Source organism: Coloeus monedula (assembly GCF_965178545.1).
Source record: "Coloeus monedula genome assembly, chromosome: 11".
Lineage (NCBI taxonomy): Eukaryota > Metazoa > Chordata > Aves > Passeriformes > Corvidae > Coloeus > Coloeus monedula.
This window is the reverse complement of record NC_138791.1, coordinates 18,411,886-18,429,639: the sequence shown is the minus strand read 5'-3', so window position 1 is coordinate 18,429,639 and position 17,754 is coordinate 18,411,886. Positions and strand designations below refer to the sequence as shown.

Sequence of the window (17,754 nt, the reverse complement as noted above, 5' to 3'; positions counted from 1 at the left end):
GGGATGTATCAGAGACACTCTCTGTTTGAATTCATTTTCTGGGGAGCTTAGCTGGAAATTCAAACACTTGATCTACAGCAATATTAAACCCTTAATTCTAATGTTAAAAAAAAAAAAAAGGCAGTTCACATGGAAACATCCAAGTTCAGACAGCTCAGATTTGGCTCCTCAGAATGAATAGCTGCTTTCTTGACCTTAATGTTGCTGTGCACTGATCTGTAGGCTTATTCCAGAGGGAATCATTTAGTCTGAGCTGTGTCCTGCTCATCTCCCCTTCCTCTGAAGAAAGAGGATGCTGTGGAAGTGGCATCTGGAAAATACGAAGGCCACAGTTGTCCTACAGCTAAAGAAAAAATATTGTGAAGCTTCTTTAGGGAAAAAATACGACTAAAATAATGTCATACCCAGGTTAGTAGGCCTTGGCACAGGGTTTATCACCTGGCCAGTGACAAAGGTAGAAGTGGCAGTAAATTGGTTTATTGCTTGTCATTGCACCTGGTGCAGAAGTCCAGAGAGGAATTAAAACTAAAAAAGCCATCAGTGAGCACATCACACTCAAGTGCATCAAAAAAAGGATGGGTTGTACATGGCTTTAATTAAATCAGTTCCTGGTTTGTGTTGTTGCCAGCATGGTTTGGACAAGGCAAGTGCAGCACAAGTGGCTCCTCACAGATGTGTTCTGCTGCTGAACTGTGTATGGCTGCACCTCATGCACTCCCTTCCCTTAAATCCACTGTATCTCACAAATAAATCAGTGCTGGAGCTTGGTGGGAAGTGGGAACTGCAAAATCAACTTACCTGTCAGCTCTGCTCCTGCTGGAGAATAAAACTTCCAGCACCTTACATACATGAAAAAATGTGAAATACGAGTGCACCCTTCTGTTGGGGATTAAGTCCTGTTAAAAAGAGGAACATGAAAGGATCTGTCAGCTTTGTATTTATTTAAAAGTGCATTAACAAGGAAGCCAGTTCTTAAGGACTGTCAAGGGATTCAGTTTTATGTCTGTTCTTTTAACAGGTTAAACCTTGCCACCTGAAAGACTTAAACACACCGTTCCCCTGAGACACCCAGAACTCCTGAATTCAGGCAACTGAAGATGCTGCTGCTGCTGTGGAAGCAGCTGATCCTGGTGTCATTTGTTGGCTGCCTTGCAGGTAACAATAATCTCTGACTTCTCTTTTAGAGCTGTGCATAAGTTCCCAGATTCACAATTTCAACTGCACTTGAGGAGGAGAACCCAGAGGCTTTGAAATGCGGAAGTTCTGTAGAGTTTAGAAACAAAGCATACAATAGATGTGTTAAATAATGCAATATATTAGAAGAGAGTGAATTAAAAGAACCTTTGCTACGCAGGGATGGGCCTTCCAAGCAAGCAGAAAATACTTGAATGCATGAAGGATGCTCTTGGTAGCAGTGCACTGTAGATGTGCTGATTGAAGAGCTGCAATACGTGTTTGTCTTTAACTGGACACTTCAGATTCTTGCTGAGGCTGATTGCTGCAGCTTTTCTCAAAACTCTGCTTTAGAATGGGGTCTGTGCCTGAGGAGCAGCACTGTGTCATTGCTGAATTGGTGCAGAGGGTTGCTTTTCTTGCTGTGCCAGACAGCTCTCAGTGTTTGGAGCTGCTGTTGAGGTCTCCTCTCTGCTGCCACATCAGCTCTGCAGAGTCATTTTTCTTCACCTGATCGAGCTCAGTGCTCGCTCACAGGAGCACAAGTCCCTGCCTTTCCTTGGTGATCTCTGTGCTCAGCTTGTTCTGCTGCAGCATCCCCAGTGATGCCAGGTGTGTGAGGGGAGGGGAGAGGCTCCTGTCCTGTCCTCAGGGCTTGTCTCTGGTGAATTCTGTGCCCCTTTGCATTGCCAGGCCTGCCAAGAGCAGGGTGGTGCCCAAATCCGTCCTGTGCATCCTCCTCAGAATGGTCAGCGCAGCTCTGGGGAGGAGGGCAGTGCCTGTACTTCAGCTGAAGCATGAAAACCAAATGGTTTATCCCCAGGGTCTGCTGTGGATAGACGAGTTTGCTTTCCAAGAACTCCACTGCAGGGGGGGGATGGAGGGAAATGCTGCGGCTGCCCTGGGCAGTTCCCTGGCTGTGATTCCCTCCTGATCCTGTGCTGTGCCAGCCTCTCCTTCCATCTCCTTCCTCCCATGACCAGTGCTTGTGTCCTGGCTGTCCTCAGGAGGGTTGGAATCCTGCACACAGCTCCAAGGTAGACGGCTTTAGCTTTTTAATGGAGACTCAGAAGGCTGGGATTTGCTTTTGGCTTAGTGAAGAACTTTAAAGAAAGGGAAGTGACATTGTTAAACCAGTCTGTGTCCATCCTGCCAGCCCTTCTTTGCACCTGTTTCAGGTCACTCCCTGCAGCTGGGTGCTTGCCAAGTGTCAGTTTAGTGGCCACGGGGAGTTGGTAGATTGGAGGACCAGCAAGCAGTGAAGTGAAAAGCTCTCTTTCCTATTTCCAAAAGCTGGTGTGGTGGGGCAGGACTGCTCAGGAGCCTTGAAGCACCCACCATGGAGGTACATCCCTGATTTAGTGTGGTTGAATTGCTGTCACTGGGGATGCTGTGTGGAGTCCCAGTCAGCACTTGCAGAGAGAGAGTTGGAACCAGATGCAATTTTCTGAACAGCAGGGACTGAGCTTTTCCAGCTGCCTGACCCTCAACACTCTGCAGAAGGGCTCAATCCTGACATAAAAATCTAATATTTAGAGCCCGGGCATGTGTTCAATCACCTGTTTGCTTCAATTGCATGAATATCTTTAGTGGACCTTTGGAACAGCAGGCTGTTAAAATCCACTGGGGAATCCTGGAGCTGAATTGATTTCAAAACAGATTTTAGTAAGAGCACGCTGTAAATGTAAAAACAAGTTGTCAAACCGTTTGGAGAATGTTATTTTAACCTCTTATTAAGATAGATCAGCAGGTATTCTGCTTCCCCATAGAAAACCATTTTTCTTGTGCTTTGCCTATAAGCAAAAAGACAGTTCTTGTAAGACCTGTCTGCAGTTCAGTGTTATGAAATAACATCATAGCTGCAGAAAAGGAGATGATGCTGATCTTGGCTTATAAACCCTGACATTCTCTGTCTTTGCAGATAATGTATTTCAAACCAGGCGCCTTATTGCAGTGTCCTATATTGAATTGCTTTTCCTTTATCCGATGTGAATCTTCCTAGTTCATCAAAGAGGGGAATGTGAGGGGATCTAATGAAAAAAACCAGTGGCCCTTGGGTTTTTGTTTGCTGAGGTATGATTACATATGTATGACTAATGATCCCATGGTCTTTTTGTCCATTTACCTTGGAGAGCAAAAAGGTGATTACTGAGCATTAAATATACATATGTGGGGTTTCAAAATGTCTGCCTTGTTAGGAGAGGAACTTCAAAACACACACTTTAGCATTATTATGTTTAAATTACTCTGAAGAGCAACTTCAAAGATAAAAATGAGTAAAATATGCAAAACAGCGTCAGCAGTGAAGGTGCCAAACTAAGCTGTGGTGAAGTGATGGATTAATTCCAGGTGTAACTTCTGGCAGCTTCTGATTCTTGTAGGGCCTTCACCCCTCCTGAGTGCCCTGATGGCACTTGGTCCCTTGGGGAAGGGGGGTAACAATTCCTGTCTGGGATGTGTGAGGATGAATCCAGTGAACATCTGAGAAAACCGAGGTGAAGCCCCATCAGATGAGTGTGTAAAAACTTCCCTCCTGTTTGTGAGGCAGCTGCATTTTCTGACCACTCTTGGAAATTTTGGCTTCGTTCTCCTGCTCCACTGGAGAGGAGGAGAAGGCTCCTGGGGAGCCCCAGCTGGCACAAAGTGCAGTGCCTGGGCTGCTCCAGCCCTGCCGAGCACAGGCACCGCTTTCTTCACTTGCTCATAATGCTCTGCTGTTTGCTGCTGCTAAAACCAACCACTCTCTCCTCCCCAGAAAGGTGTGGTTTCAAAGGTTCTCCTGAGAATTAGCAGGAAAAACAACTTTTGGAGGATGGTTGAAGGGGAAGGAAAGCTGTGAATAAAGAGAGAGTTCAAAGAATTGAAACAAGGAGGACTCTGTGTGTGAATGTATAAATTTTTTCTCCTTCAGGAGATGAAAAGGCACATTTCAAACATCGTGTCCAGGTCCTAAAATTCTGACTCCTTGCCACCACAAACAGTGTATCCTAGCACTGTCTTTGCTGCACTTTATTTAAATATGGAAAACAAAAACAACTTAATTTTTTTTCCTCCAGCCATTGCAAGCCTTGGCCAAAAAAAAAAACCAAAAAACAACAAAGCCACAAACAAAAAACACAGCCGAAGCACCACTGTGATATACAGAAACTAGTTGGACATTGAAGCCTGGTTCCTGTTCTATCACTTTATGCTAAAATTTGCCAATCGGGAGGTTTTTCTTCTAATTCCTTATTCAGTAGTCCGCTTGAGTTTAAAACTAGATCATATTATATGTATTTCTTTATGTCAATTCAGGTGGTTTTATTGCTTTCATTTTCATTTTTTCATTTCATTTTCTCAGTCTAATACAGAAATAAACTGTTAAGCCCTCAGGCACAGTAATGTCATGTATCAGATTCACAATTCTCCTCTTTTTTAGTATCAAGTTTAGGAGACTTATGAAATTGGAAAGCATGATTCTTTCTTTATTTTCCAAAGAGCATGAAAACAAACTTTCTGTTTTCTTACTGCTCTGCTGTTGTGATTAAATCATGCCACAAGGAAAGCAGAAATATCCTCTTCGGATTTAGTCTTTGGTGAGTGTCTGTGTGGTTAAAAGTCCATTTGTAGGAAAAAAATAAATAGCATCATTTACTACTCTTGTTCAAATTCAGTTTTCATTAAGAGTTACAGCCTTCAGACTGAGCCAGCCTGGCTCTTGATGCATAATGCTTTTGCATATTAATAGTAATCTCCTTTTTGTGCATTATACATGTCCAGCCATCATGTTCAAGTGCAGCTATGCCAATAGTGACTGTCAGAATTGTTTAGCTGGGACAGCTTGTGCAACACTACCAGGATTCCTGGCATAGGCAGAAAATTTGGGTTGAGTTAGTTACAAAATGAGAAACCGGTCTTAAGAGTTTCTGCTTTTTTTCTGAAGTGTTTGGTGCCCAGTTACCTTGGGGAGTAAAAAGGTGATTATTGAGCATTAAATATATATATATATATATGGAGTTTCAAAATGTCTGCCTTATGAGGAGAGGAATTTCAAAACACACACTTCAGCGTTATTATGTTTAAATTACTCTGAAGAGCAACTTCAAAGATAAAAATGAGGAAAGTATGCAAAACAACAGGAGTGGTGCAAGGGTAGAACTCCTCTGGGAGCTGTGGTGAAGTGATGGATTAATTCCAGATGTAACTTCTGGCAGCTTCTGATTCTTGTAGGGCCTTCACCCCTCCTGAGTGCCCTGATGGCACTTGGTCCTTTGGGGAACTGGAGTAGCAATTCCTGTCTGGAGCTTCAGGACCTGGTAAGAGGGAGCAAAATGGGTGCTGTAAATATGGAGGGGCACTGTATTCGATTTCCCTTTGCACTGAACCCCGACGTAATCCCAAGCCTAACTCCACTGGGATGGACACAGCTCACAGGACACAGCCCGGTGTCCAGGCTCAGGAAGGGAGGAATTTGTCCTGCTGTGGGTGTGTTTGGGCTGAGAGCTGACAGGTGGTGGGAGCTTAGTACAGACCCAGCTTCGTCTCTTGCTGTGTCCCAGGGTAAATCTTGCCTTCCTCTGCAGCTCTTTCAGTCCTCCTGCAGCAGCCTTGGGCACTCATCACAGTTTTAATCTATTCACTTGGAATTAGGTGAGGGGGGGGAAAACAGTCTCTCCTTCATGAGGATCTGTTCTCTGGTTAGCTAAATATAAACATGGGGGCAGTCCAAAGCCCATGACAAGACCTTCATTGACATCCCAGCCTTTCTCCAAGTTCATGGATTTCCAGGAGTCTGGATGTCCATGGTGTGCATGCTCTTATCGGGTACAGTGTTTAATTCCATAGGTGCAGAAAATGCTGTGATGCTCATATTCGTTTTGAAGAGAGACCTTTGATAGCTTTTGAAGAGTCTCCTTGCTTTCTGCTTTATCTTTCAAGCTCCTCTTGAAAAGCAGCTCCCTTGTGCTGCAGATACTGTCTAACCTTAAAGCTGAATCCTCAACTTCAGACAATTAATGCTTCATTTCAACAAGACAAATGCTGCCTTTATCTTCATTAATTAAGCTTATTGCAGGTTTGATGGCATTTGAATGGAGAAATTTTGGCTAGTGGCAATTCTGATTTTTACATAAATTACCGAGAAGGAATTTCCGAGCGGTTTATCTGCAATAAAATTTTGTTACTGCAAATGTTACTGAGCATGAAGGCTGTACATTTGTACTTACTTACATTTGTTCTTCTGCCTACTGCAGTTTAAAGTGCAGTACAATAGAGCAAGTAATTCCAATATATTTCCTATAAAAGGTTGTAGGGCTTGGATACATTGGATAGTAATCCCTACTGGAATACTTACTCCAATCCACAAGCTGAATATTTATTTAATAGGAGTTGGGATAACTTCCAGTGCCTTAGGGCTTCTGTTTGCTGAATTTCTTGGTTGATAGATCATTGCTTGGTATTTTGTTTATGGGTACTTATTTGCTGCATTACTTTGGCCTTTGTCCCAGACACCTTGGAAAAAGTGACTTCTGAAGATTCCCAGCTTTCCCTGATTTCCCTTAGCATGAAGCCTGCCTGCCTCATGACAAGGACAGGGCAGGAGCCTCTTCAGGTGTTTTTTGGGCTTTAGTGTGGGCCAACACTGTCAAAGTTTCAGAAGAAGTGAGGTCCTGGAAGTTGTTACAAGACCGTTGCCTTCCATCCCTTCCAGCCCTTTACTTGGGAATCTCAGGACACTGGGGAGTTAAAAAAATCAGATTAAAGAGGCTGTGACTGACAGCTGGAAAACAGAGAAGGTACACTGGGTTGAAATCTAAAGCTGGAATAATTTGGCAGATGTTCAGGAAAACAGCAGAACTGAGAATAATTCAGTTTGTATTTAAAAAAAAAAAGCTCTTCAGTAGAAACTGTTCTGATTTTTGTTGTTGTTTTTAATGATGATGTTCAAAATGAATGCTTTAGGTTTTTAATTTTTGGTGATTTTAAATATGCGGCTGCCAGTGCCTTGGATAAAAGCTGTGTTTGTGCTGTAATTAACCTCTCAGTTTTTTGTGTAACAGCAAATGTGTTAATAGTAGCCTTTAGCTTTTCCAATACAGGATGTACGTATTGGCAGTGAGATTTCAGGGATCAGTGTTTGTCAGGGATTAGAACACAATTTACACCCTGTTTTTTCAGTAACAAAATAACACAGCATTGTAAAGTATAAAGCTTAACCTCAACCATATTTACTATACGTGTTTGAAAACCTAAGCGAATAAAAGCTCATTTATATTCTTGTCTGATTAGCACAATCAGAACTTATTGATGCTAAAACGAGCCAAATTTCCATAACTATAAACAGAATATTAAAATACAGTTGACTAGCAGAGCATGATGTTTTTCTCCTCCTTGGATGGAACATGGAGTTATGACTTTCTTGGTGACTTTTTAGGAGTCTTTTAAGAAAGTCAGAGGCATTTCAAAGCCAGGCCTTTGGGCAGGGAAGCAGAACTTTTCCTAGGCAAGTGTTTGCCGTCTTGGTGTAAAAGGCAGAAGATGGCACGTAAATGTGTTTGTGCTTGGCTGTCCTTTATTTCTGCATAGTTGGGGGTGAGATGTTCAGGAACTGAGTGGAGAAACATTTGAGCCTAGAGACCACTTTATTTGAAGCAGCCACTACGAGTATTTGTAGTATTTTACTCAGCATAGGGGACCAGAAAGCCTTAGTGAAGAAGGGGGGGTGTGGAGTGACCTTGGGCAGTGATACAAATCAAGGAATTCCATACTGAAGCCAACCGGGTAAGTTTCCCTGTGGTGTAAAATGAGAATGGTTTGGGTTGGAAGAGACCTTAAAGATCGTTTAGTCCCACCTCCTGTCACAGGCAGGGACACAGAAACATGGAACAGCACAATTCCAGGCGTTCTGAGGAGACCCGGCTTTGATTGTGGTGGCTGTGAGCTTGTGCACATGACACAGGTTTCCATCTAAATTGCCTGGGAAGAGCCTCATGGCACTTTGGAAATTTTTGTGTGATCCCCAGGGTCTGGGTGAAAAGAGCCCCAAAACTGACTTGCCACATTGTCCTAAATACACAACAGGGTTTGTTCCTATCTCTCGGAAGTATCATTTTGGTAAAAAGTAACGTGTGAGGAATTGGTATCGCTTTTGTTCAGCAGAGACAGCAGAGTATGTCAGGATCCTGTTTGAAATTAGCAGAAGATTTTGCAGCTCCAGAGCTGCCACTCCACCCTCACAGACTGTGCCTCCAGTGAGCTGCAAAGTCACACCTTGCACCTGCTTTGCAAAATAATTTGGTGCAACTCGAGGTGCTCTGCATGCAGCAAGAAGCAAAGGGAAACACAGCGTTCCCTTGCCTTTGGCAGTTGTTGTGCAATGAGAACTTGAAAATGGTTTAAACCTGAATTAAAAATAGCTTTATTTGCATAGTCAAGGGTAATTAGTGTGCATTTTATCCTGATTCCTTGTGCAGCTGTTTATGACTCTGAAAGCAATAAAGAAAATCCTCAGATAGTTTGATGTTTGATTCGGTTGAGGCTTCTGCTGTACCTCAGAGGTGGCACATAAAGATCTCACTGTTGGTAAACGCCTGAATGGCAGATTTTGATACTGGAGATAATGGGCATAGCTTGGAAGAGAGAAGGTGCAAATAAGAATTCCTCTTCCAAACTGTGCTGCGTGTTCAAGAAAAGTTTTTACCTTGTTCATTCCAGATCATATCCAGTCTTTATATTGCCAGAGATCATCCTCTGGTAGACACTTTGTGAATTGGGAATTTTAAGGTTTCATGCTATTTCTCATTTTTAAGGTTTCTGTGTAGGGAGGTTATATGGCTCTGTATTCAGTGAGTCAGGGCAGCTCAGGGGGTGTGGAGTGGAAGGAAAGACATTCTCCCTAACGCTTTTCAAAATGAGAAGAAACATTTATCCTGTATCAACAACTTGAAAATAGGACAGATTCATTCCTTTCCACGATGTTTTGTGCTGGCTGGGAAGCGATTCCAGCAGGCAGCGATAAGAGACAGTGTTTTCTGAGATAAACTACTGACAGTAATGGTGCCTGGACTTTCTGGGGAGAGGGCGTGTGTGACAGTTCCTTCTGCTGGCAAAATTTGTAAGAATTGCCTTTGATTGCAGCTGTAGAAAAACCCTAAACCTGAATTTGCTTACTAGCCTATGTAAAACTTTACTGTAGGCCATAGACTGTAGTTAAAAGTAAGACAATTACAGGGCTGAATCTATTTTTTTATACATAATTTATATAGAAAATCTAAAGGTTCATTTCCAGTTTCAGATCTCCATCTACATTGCTGCAGAGGGGACAAATTTCAGCTTTTACAAGAGTTTGCCAAGTGAGTGACAGTAGTGAGCAACATACTGGAAAATAGTACTTCTAATTCATTTTTTAAAGTTTTTTGAATCTTAATATGAAGTATTGTATTCTGTAAAGAGATTCTGACGAGAAAATGAAATTACATAAAAGCAGAGAGGAAATGAGGGAGAAAAAGCAGTTGTTTCAGATCATAACCTCATTGGTTGGGGTGACAGTTTCAATTCCATCTGAGCTCTCTCCAGTTCCCATCCTTTTTATGTTGGATTAAGTAACAGTTTTTGTCGTCTTATTCCCATAGCAACCTTATCTCTCTTTATTTTCTTGATGTAAATCTGCTTGTCTCTTACTATCTTTCAAAGCTTGTGCATGAATAGCTTGTGAAGGAGAGGAGTGTGGCAAGGAGAGAGCAGAGACTTTCTGGCATAGAATATAAGGGAAAGAATATTTTCAAGCAAGAAATAGAGAGCTAAAAAAATACTTTTTTTTCCTCCCAAAGCTATTTATGACGTAGTTTTTCTGTGTAGTTTCTTCACGAGGGCTGAAACTTAAGTGCTGTTTTAGGATGTTGCATGAGCTTAACTCCTCCAAAAAGTTTAGGCCAACCTACATGCTCATCCAAAAATACAGATGTAATGATCTGTAGCATTATGGTTTCTATAACTTGGGAAAAATGCTGCTTTGAGCTGAGGTGAGTCTTGCCTTGCCATGATTTTGCTCTTCACAGAACTTGGAATCTCTTAGGAGAAGGCTGAGTTTTGGGCAGGAGCTGTGCTGGCTCCCAGCTTTGTGTCCAGCCCTTCTCCCTGTTGGCCCATGGTGCAGAACTGGGAGAATCCTGGTCCTTGAACCCTCAGTATCCCAGGGATCACAGCACAAAACCTGTTCATACAAGAGGCTGCACACCCTCAGTGAGGGGCAGCTGCTGGTTGGTTCAAGGCATTCAATGAGATTTCAAAAAGCAGCTGTTGCTTTGTCTCTCTGTGTCTTTTTTCATATGAAATACTTCAGTTGATTTGACTTGATTAATGTAAGACGTTTCTGAAGTACAAGGGACACAATGGATGCCAGTGTGATTTTATATCTTTATATTTTTAGGTGTTATGCCTAAATTCTGAAATATTTTTAATGGGAGCCTTATGAAGTGCTGGCTTCATTTCTGTAAAAAGTATTTATAAATAACTAAAAATTTTGGCATTTCCTTTACAGCTCCCCTCACCTGGTAAAGCTCTAAATGAAAAATACTTTAATTCTTTTGTGTGTGTGCTTGGTTTCTATGTTTAAGAAAAGTAATGATGTTCCTTAGGATTTTTGTGTTGCAGGACTATTCTTAAAACTCTGGAATATGGATTATTTGGGAAAACAGAGCTTATATTCACTGAAAAATCAAAGCAAGTCCTTGCTAAGGAGAGTATTTCAGGCCTTGATTTGTTTGTCAGAATTACCCTAATGGGGTCTTGTTAGCCCATTTAACATGCAACTGATAATATTAAGATAATACTTAAAAATGTTTACATTACATTAATACCCCATTAAGGGCCTGATCTAAAGCCCATTGAAGTTAATAGGAATGTTCAGTAGGAATTGAACGCTTTGATCTTTCAGCTGTAGTTTTGCAACTCAATAAAAGAAAAAAATCAAACATGAAAATTGTTCCAGTCAACAGAAACATATCTGTGCTGTGTCCTACCCCACCCTTCATGGCTCATAAAGCCGTTGGGTGTGGTGCCTCCTCAAACTGAAATAAAGATTTAGAATGCCAATTTGGAATGTGTCTTACAGCACCAAGTTGTGCTGTAGAAAAAAAGGGCATTGTTAAAAGGTGTTTGATGAGAGAAAGGAAAGCTTGGCTGGGTGGCTGAGAGAATTTGACTTCATCACGTAGTAGATGTAGGTTTGTTTTGCCTTTTTTTTTTTTTTTTTTTTTTGAGATGTAGAGTGCCCTGGCATGGTTTTAGGCAATATTATCTTATTGAAGGTGTTGTTCTTCGAATAATGCAGAGCAGATGTCCTTTCTTCTGAGGTCACCTGAAAGACATGTAGAGGTGGATTTAGGGATGTGGTTCAGTGGGACTCAGCAGTGCTGGGGAATGGCTGGACTCTACGATCTTGGAGGTCTTTTCCAACCTAAGTGCTCCTGTCATTCTGTAACAAGCACAGGTGTCTTGTGATGTACAGAGTTACTCTGATATTGTGGATTTATAAATAAATACACAGTAAACTTTGACTGAATTAACCCATGGCTGCAGCCCAATAAACATGGAGAGATTGCAAATAACAATTTAAATGTCTTCACTGGGTATCACCTTACTTTAAATACACTTTTTCAGAGCTCCAGTTTGCTGCCAACCTGTGTATTTTGCTTTCTGATGTTTATTGCAGAGCAAAGTAGGCGTCTTAAAACTGAAGCAATGGAACTTAGAGAGCTGCTCCTATTACACTGCATTGCTTGTGTCTATTCTTGTATTGATTATGTATTTATGTCTTGTTCCTCATACAGAGTGGCACCGAGTAGTTACAGAGAGCACAGGCTGGGAGTTGTGGGGAGTCTCATTTAATAACCAAGGAAATTCTCTGTACTTATGAGAAGAGATGCAGTACCTGATTTTATTTTCCTGTTATTGCCTCTATCAGCCCTGCGCAGCAAGACGTCTTCTCTCTTTTTTTATGAAACTGTATTTTTTCAGCCCATGACTTTTTATTAAATCGTAGTTAACGATACACTTTTGAGGATTACATCACCCTGCAAGGAGCAATTTGGCCTAGGCTGGGGATCAGTCTGCACATGGAGCATCTGTCACGTAACAGTTCTGCTCAGATACCAACAAAAAGATTTGAGGTCCCCCTGTGTTTTGGGGGGTTTTCTCCTTACATACATGTCTCAATCTATTAAACTCTCCTCAGCAACACTGGGATTGTATTTGTTTCTATAAATGCAGTAGCAGAACTCAGGTATTTCTCCAGAGTTGCTTTTTTTTCCACTCCTGCAGCCTCTGTTGTTGAATGGTCTGATGCTGAATTTATTAATCTATGCTGTTGCTTGCTCAGGTGTAATCTCTTGTTCAGCCACATTTATTCATCCACTGAGGGATGTGCACATTGGTCCATCATGGCATATTAAAGGTTTGCCTCCTCCTGCCACAGCTGTCGTCTCTTTGACCCCTCAGTAAACTAACAGTCTTCCACATAATTTTGCTTTCATTCAAGTGTAATGCCGTTACTGCGGAGGCAGACAGAATGCAATTCTCTAAAGATCTTGTCTCATTCCCTTCTCTTCCAGGGAGGTTAATGTGCTCAGATGATCCCTGTGTTTTCTTTTTGCTCTCTTGCTGCAAGAAGAGCAAAAAAAAAAAAAAAATAGAGTGCTCCTGGATAATCTGTTTGGACTGGCTTTTGGGGATGGAGCAGACTGGGAAGATGAACTCACTGGTTGGGTAGAAGCTCTCCTTACCACTTGTGTTTCAAATGCCTCCAGTTGTTTCCTTAGCACTTTCTATTTCTACAGCTTTTTTACAAAAATGTTATACAGATGGTTTTCTGAAATGGAAATAACGGAATCAAAACCTCTTTACCCAAAACGAGCTAAGCCAGGTTTAAATACTAATAACGTGTGACAATCAGCTTAAGTGTGAACCAGTGTTCTGTCCACAGCCATTTGTCATTCACATTTCAGAAAAGCCCCAGCCACCCCCTCAGCTTGCTGGGAATGTCTGCAGTGCCAGTGCTTTGTGGACTGTGGTTACAGTGATTCCTGGTTTTGGGAATGAGGGCTGAGAGAGGATGGGCAGAAATGAGCCTGGGGACATCGATTCCAGCCCCAGCAGGAATCATGTCCCTGAGTGCAGGTTCCCTTGATGAACTCACTGTCATTGTCACATCTAATGACTTGGAATTGCATTGATTGCCTCCACTGTACGTACTGCTATTTTACCCACTAATTAAGTTAAAAAATCAAATGAGCCAGTGATTTATTGGGTGTTGAGGCTGGTTCTGCACTGCCACAGCTTCTCATATGCTGGCTGAACTCTTGTGTGTGATTTGCCAGAGGCTTCCCTGGGTATCAAATGAGCGTGTGATACGATGCTTTTGATTTTTAATAATCTGATATTAACAGTAGTATTTTGCGTTTCCTTATGTTGTTCACACTCCTTTGCATTCAGCTGGTTTTGAGCCTCTGATTTCTTACTGCATCTCTCTTCCTGATTTTATTTCAGATTCTTTTCAGAAGATTTTTTTATGCTGCTTTGGTTAGCAAAATGTAGCTTTCTTCTCCTTAGTATTTTGTAACTTCAGCTCTTAATAACACGTGCTGCTCTTACTTACTCTTTCATCTTTTTGTGTAACTCTTTTTTGCTTCCATTTAAAAGTGACTTTGACATCTCTTTAAGCCAATTGCATCTTATCCATCCCTTATTTTTCTCCTATCTTTCCTGATGGGGATTCAGTGGAATTACTATCTTATTTCTTCAAGAAACCTTTTTTCCTCATGATAAATCTTTCTTTAGTGGAAAAAAAAAACCCCAAAAACCCAAAACCAAGAAACACAGCAACTTGTCTTGTGATTGCAGGTGGGAGCTTTGTTTCTAAACTTGTGGGACCTAAACATCCTTCCAGACTCTTAGTATTTACTGACTCCCTGGCAAGGGTAGAATTGGTTTCTCACATCCCAGTGTCTGGAGAGGCTGGGAAAAGGCTCCCAGCTGAAAGCCAGGCACGTGGGCACAGCGTGGTCCTTGTGTGCCACACACCCTGAGTGCCATTGATCTGTCGCTGTTGATAGTGACCAAGTGGATCCAAGATAGTGAGTTCTTAGCACAAATCATTGCTTTGTGTAATGAATTTAATTTATTCTGAGTCATGCTTGCAAAGGTCTTCTGCTCTTCCTGCAGACACTATCAGATCCCAATTCAGTCTGAGCCAGGCCAAATGCAATTTTGTCAACTCTTTACCCCTTTGTTTAATTGTGTAATGATTATTGTGCCTGCCTTCATAAAGCAAAACATGGGATTTGTTATCTGCATGGGGATTATACTGATTGGGTTTTAAATGTCTCTCTATTACATCTGGGTCAGAGCAGTGATTAATATTGAAAGAGAGGTTTTGTAACCAGGCTGAAGCTCTAGCACACATCCTGAAAAGGCTGTTGTGGTTTTAGAGAGGCTGTGAGGGGCAGAAGTGGATGTGTGAGAGCGCAAATGGAACTTGGGCTTGACTGCCGCAGGTGGAATTTGTCACCCTGGCTGGGCTGATCAGCCAGGGCTTGTCACTGGCAGGAGAAGTGCTTTGGTAGGATGAAAGGTAGTGCTTATAGTACTTAGATTGGAGAAAATAAGCTGTGCCAGAGGTTATTCATGTCTGTCTCTGATGAGAGATCAGAAGGAGCTCTGAGATCATCTGTGTTGGTCTCATGGGTATCACAACAGTTTTACTGGGTGACCCTTGTGTTAGCCCTTCCCTGCTTTGCAACTGGCCTCAGTTCATTCTGGTTCTCGTTCTGACTTGAGTTTGTCTGGCTGCAGCCTTTGGGTCTGCCCTGCCTCAGAAATGCCCCCAGGATCAAGTGCTGTGACGATGTGATGGGCAGACAAGAGGGAGCATCCTGCAAAGAGCCGCTCAGGGCGTCTCCTGGAGCTGCTCCCGAATCCCTTCACCCCGCACCAAGGAGCCTTTGCAGGCTGCTGGGAGCTGCTGATGGGAAGTACAAGTGTGAGAAGTTGTTTACAACAGCTAAAGATCAGTGGAACAGCGGCCACAGATCCAGCTCTACGTGTTGGAGCAACTACAAGTGGCCACTGCTCCTCTGGTTTCCCCAAACATCCCTCCAGGAGCACGGAGACAGCACTCAGCCAGAGCTCAGTGCCTGCTGCAGCTCACCCTGGCTGCAGAATAACTTCACACCTTCCACTGAGCACTCAGGCTCTTGAAAACCAATTAAACACACTCAGCAGCACTGAAGAGGTTTCCAGGTAAGTCAAGACAGTGGCTGCTGTAGTAGCAGGAAGCTCTGGTGTGAACCGTCTCACTGAGGGGGCTTTTGGTTTGTTCTCTGCCAATACTTGTTGTCTCAGGCAACCTTAATAAGGCATTTTCTACCTCAAAATAATTGAGTTTGCAGCCTCAGTGCGTTCTTTTAATTTTATTAGGGACGAGGGAGTAATACATATATTTGCACAGTACTGGATTAGGTTATGCAGTGGTTTTCTGCTTTTCATTATTTAATTAATTAACAGCTCGTGCTTCTGCACAGGTTGGAGATGTGACTTTATTGGGGAACTTCATCATTTGGCTTTCATCTTCAGCACTGAAGAAATGATTCTGCCTCATGGACTCTTCCATGGCCTGTCTCCTAGAGATAAAGTTGTCATTTTCATTTTCGCATTTTTATGTGAACCTGGTAAATCATTATTGTTTTAAACATCTCCGCTGTCCACATTACAGTAACACAGGGTTTCTTTCCTTTTTTCTGGCTTATCTGCCACAGAAAATACCCATTTTGCTTGTCAGCTGCAAATGACATCAGGCTAAGAAATGCCTTTCACTGCATTCCTGTTCCCTGAAGTCTGTCAGGAAGGAGCTTCAGACTATCTGCTTTAGCCACTTCTTGCTACTGTGAAGGAAGTGAGGAAAATTTCCTCTGGTTTGCTTTGATGTGCTCCTGAACATCCATTAAGCCACAACTTCAGTGTTGCTGTACGGTGCTGGGATAGAAATAGATCATTTTTCTTATCTCTGCTGTCCTTCTGAGCCTGTTAATGTAGTCTAATACCAGCGAGTAACCCGAGAGATTTCTAGTCATAAATGTTTGTAGCAGTTTTCCAGAACCTGTTTTTTGCTGTGGTGACATCCTGGTGCTCACTCAGATGCTGCTGGGGTTGGAGTGGAGCACAGGGAAGAGCACATTGTATCCCTGATTCAGAAATGGTAGGTTTGAACTTCACAGGAGCAATTAATGTCAGTCCCAAGTGCTGTATTCAGGATACTGAGTCTGAGGTACTTTTTCTGTCAAAAATTCGCCCACCTCTTCCTTCAAATTGTGATGTGAATAGTTAATAGAGTGAAATAGCTGTTCTTGCTCTGCATGAGCCAGGCAAACGTGCTCTGAAAATGTATTACTTTTATTTCTGCCTGTGTCTTTTTCATCCTCAATTCATTAATAGAATTAAAAGTTTTAATTTCTTCTAAATTCCTCTGTAAATACTATTTTTGTTACAGTATTAATCTATCCTTGCACCTTACCCTCTCTACAGCTTGCTTCAAGTGGGTTGTTGAATTCAGTTATGTAGAAATAGTCACCATCTCCAGGTTCCCTTGTATTTCTTTTATTAAAGAGTTGAGGCATAACATACGTGAGGCTGAGAAGCAATAAACAGGAGAATTATTAAAATAAACACAAAAAATAAAAGTCCATCAGCATTTAACATGTCCACTTAAAAATACTGGGCAGCAGCTGGAGCTGAAGGTAAAACCCAGCTGATTTTGGAATGGAGAATGGCACAGGTGATTCTGGCAAGGTAAGCAACGGGTTAAGCTTGGATCTCTTATTCTTGGCACGTTATTCCACTGTTGTAGCTCATGGATGGGGGGATGCCTTGTTTCGCTGCACATACAATAAAATATTTCATATTATTTTGCTCAGCCCAGGTAAGGCCATACATTTCGATGAGAACACAACTATTTTGAAGGCCTGTGAACACTGGATTTTTCTGCTGACTCACAAGTTGGTGGTTTGTAGGTGTGGAGAGCAGCTGGGCTCAGACATCTGTGGGCAGGACACTTCTCCATCTGCTGTATCTGTTATTTGTCACTGTTACATCTGTTCTGGCCCACGTGCTCCCAGTCAAAGCAGGGATCTGTGCCAGGTGCTCCATACCTGCTGAGATGAGGAAATGACAGATCCTGGTTACCCAAATCCCAGGAATCCCTTCTGGTGATGAGATATTTTGTAATACTTGGGGCAGAATCTGTCCATTTCTCTGTGGAAGGTGGCATCTCCGGAAACATCCAGGACCTGAAGTCAGTGGCAGGGAAAAAAGAACCCCATTGTCACCAGCATGTTCCCAGTGCTTTAAAAACCCAAGCTGTTGTAGGATGGTTTTCATTGATTTATTTATTCAGGAAAGGCTTTTTGGGAACACTGCTGCATATTTAATAAATAAACAAACCTTCAGATAATTAGAGGTAGATCTGGCAGGGCTTTAGCCATCTGTTTAACTATTAAAATGTGAATAGCCTGGTGTTCCTCAGCACTAAACCTGCTTTGTGCTTACGAGGGC

General features: G+C 42.3%; 1 protein-coding gene across 1 annotated transcript in view; it reads left to right on the top strand.

The window, feature by feature from the left end:
* Nucleotides 1–1,097: 1,097 nt before the first annotated feature.
* Nucleotides 1,098–17,754, top strand: part of LOC309576978 (contactin-3-like) — a gene marked incomplete at both ends in the record, with an annotated part of 69,891 nt that continues 53,234 nt past the window's right edge. The window contains one exon of the mRNA XM_082288612.1: nt 1,098–1,155. Coding sequence (XP_082144738.1) covers nt 1,098–1,155 — 58 coding nt within the window. The remainder of the gene's footprint in view (nt 1,156–17,754) is intronic.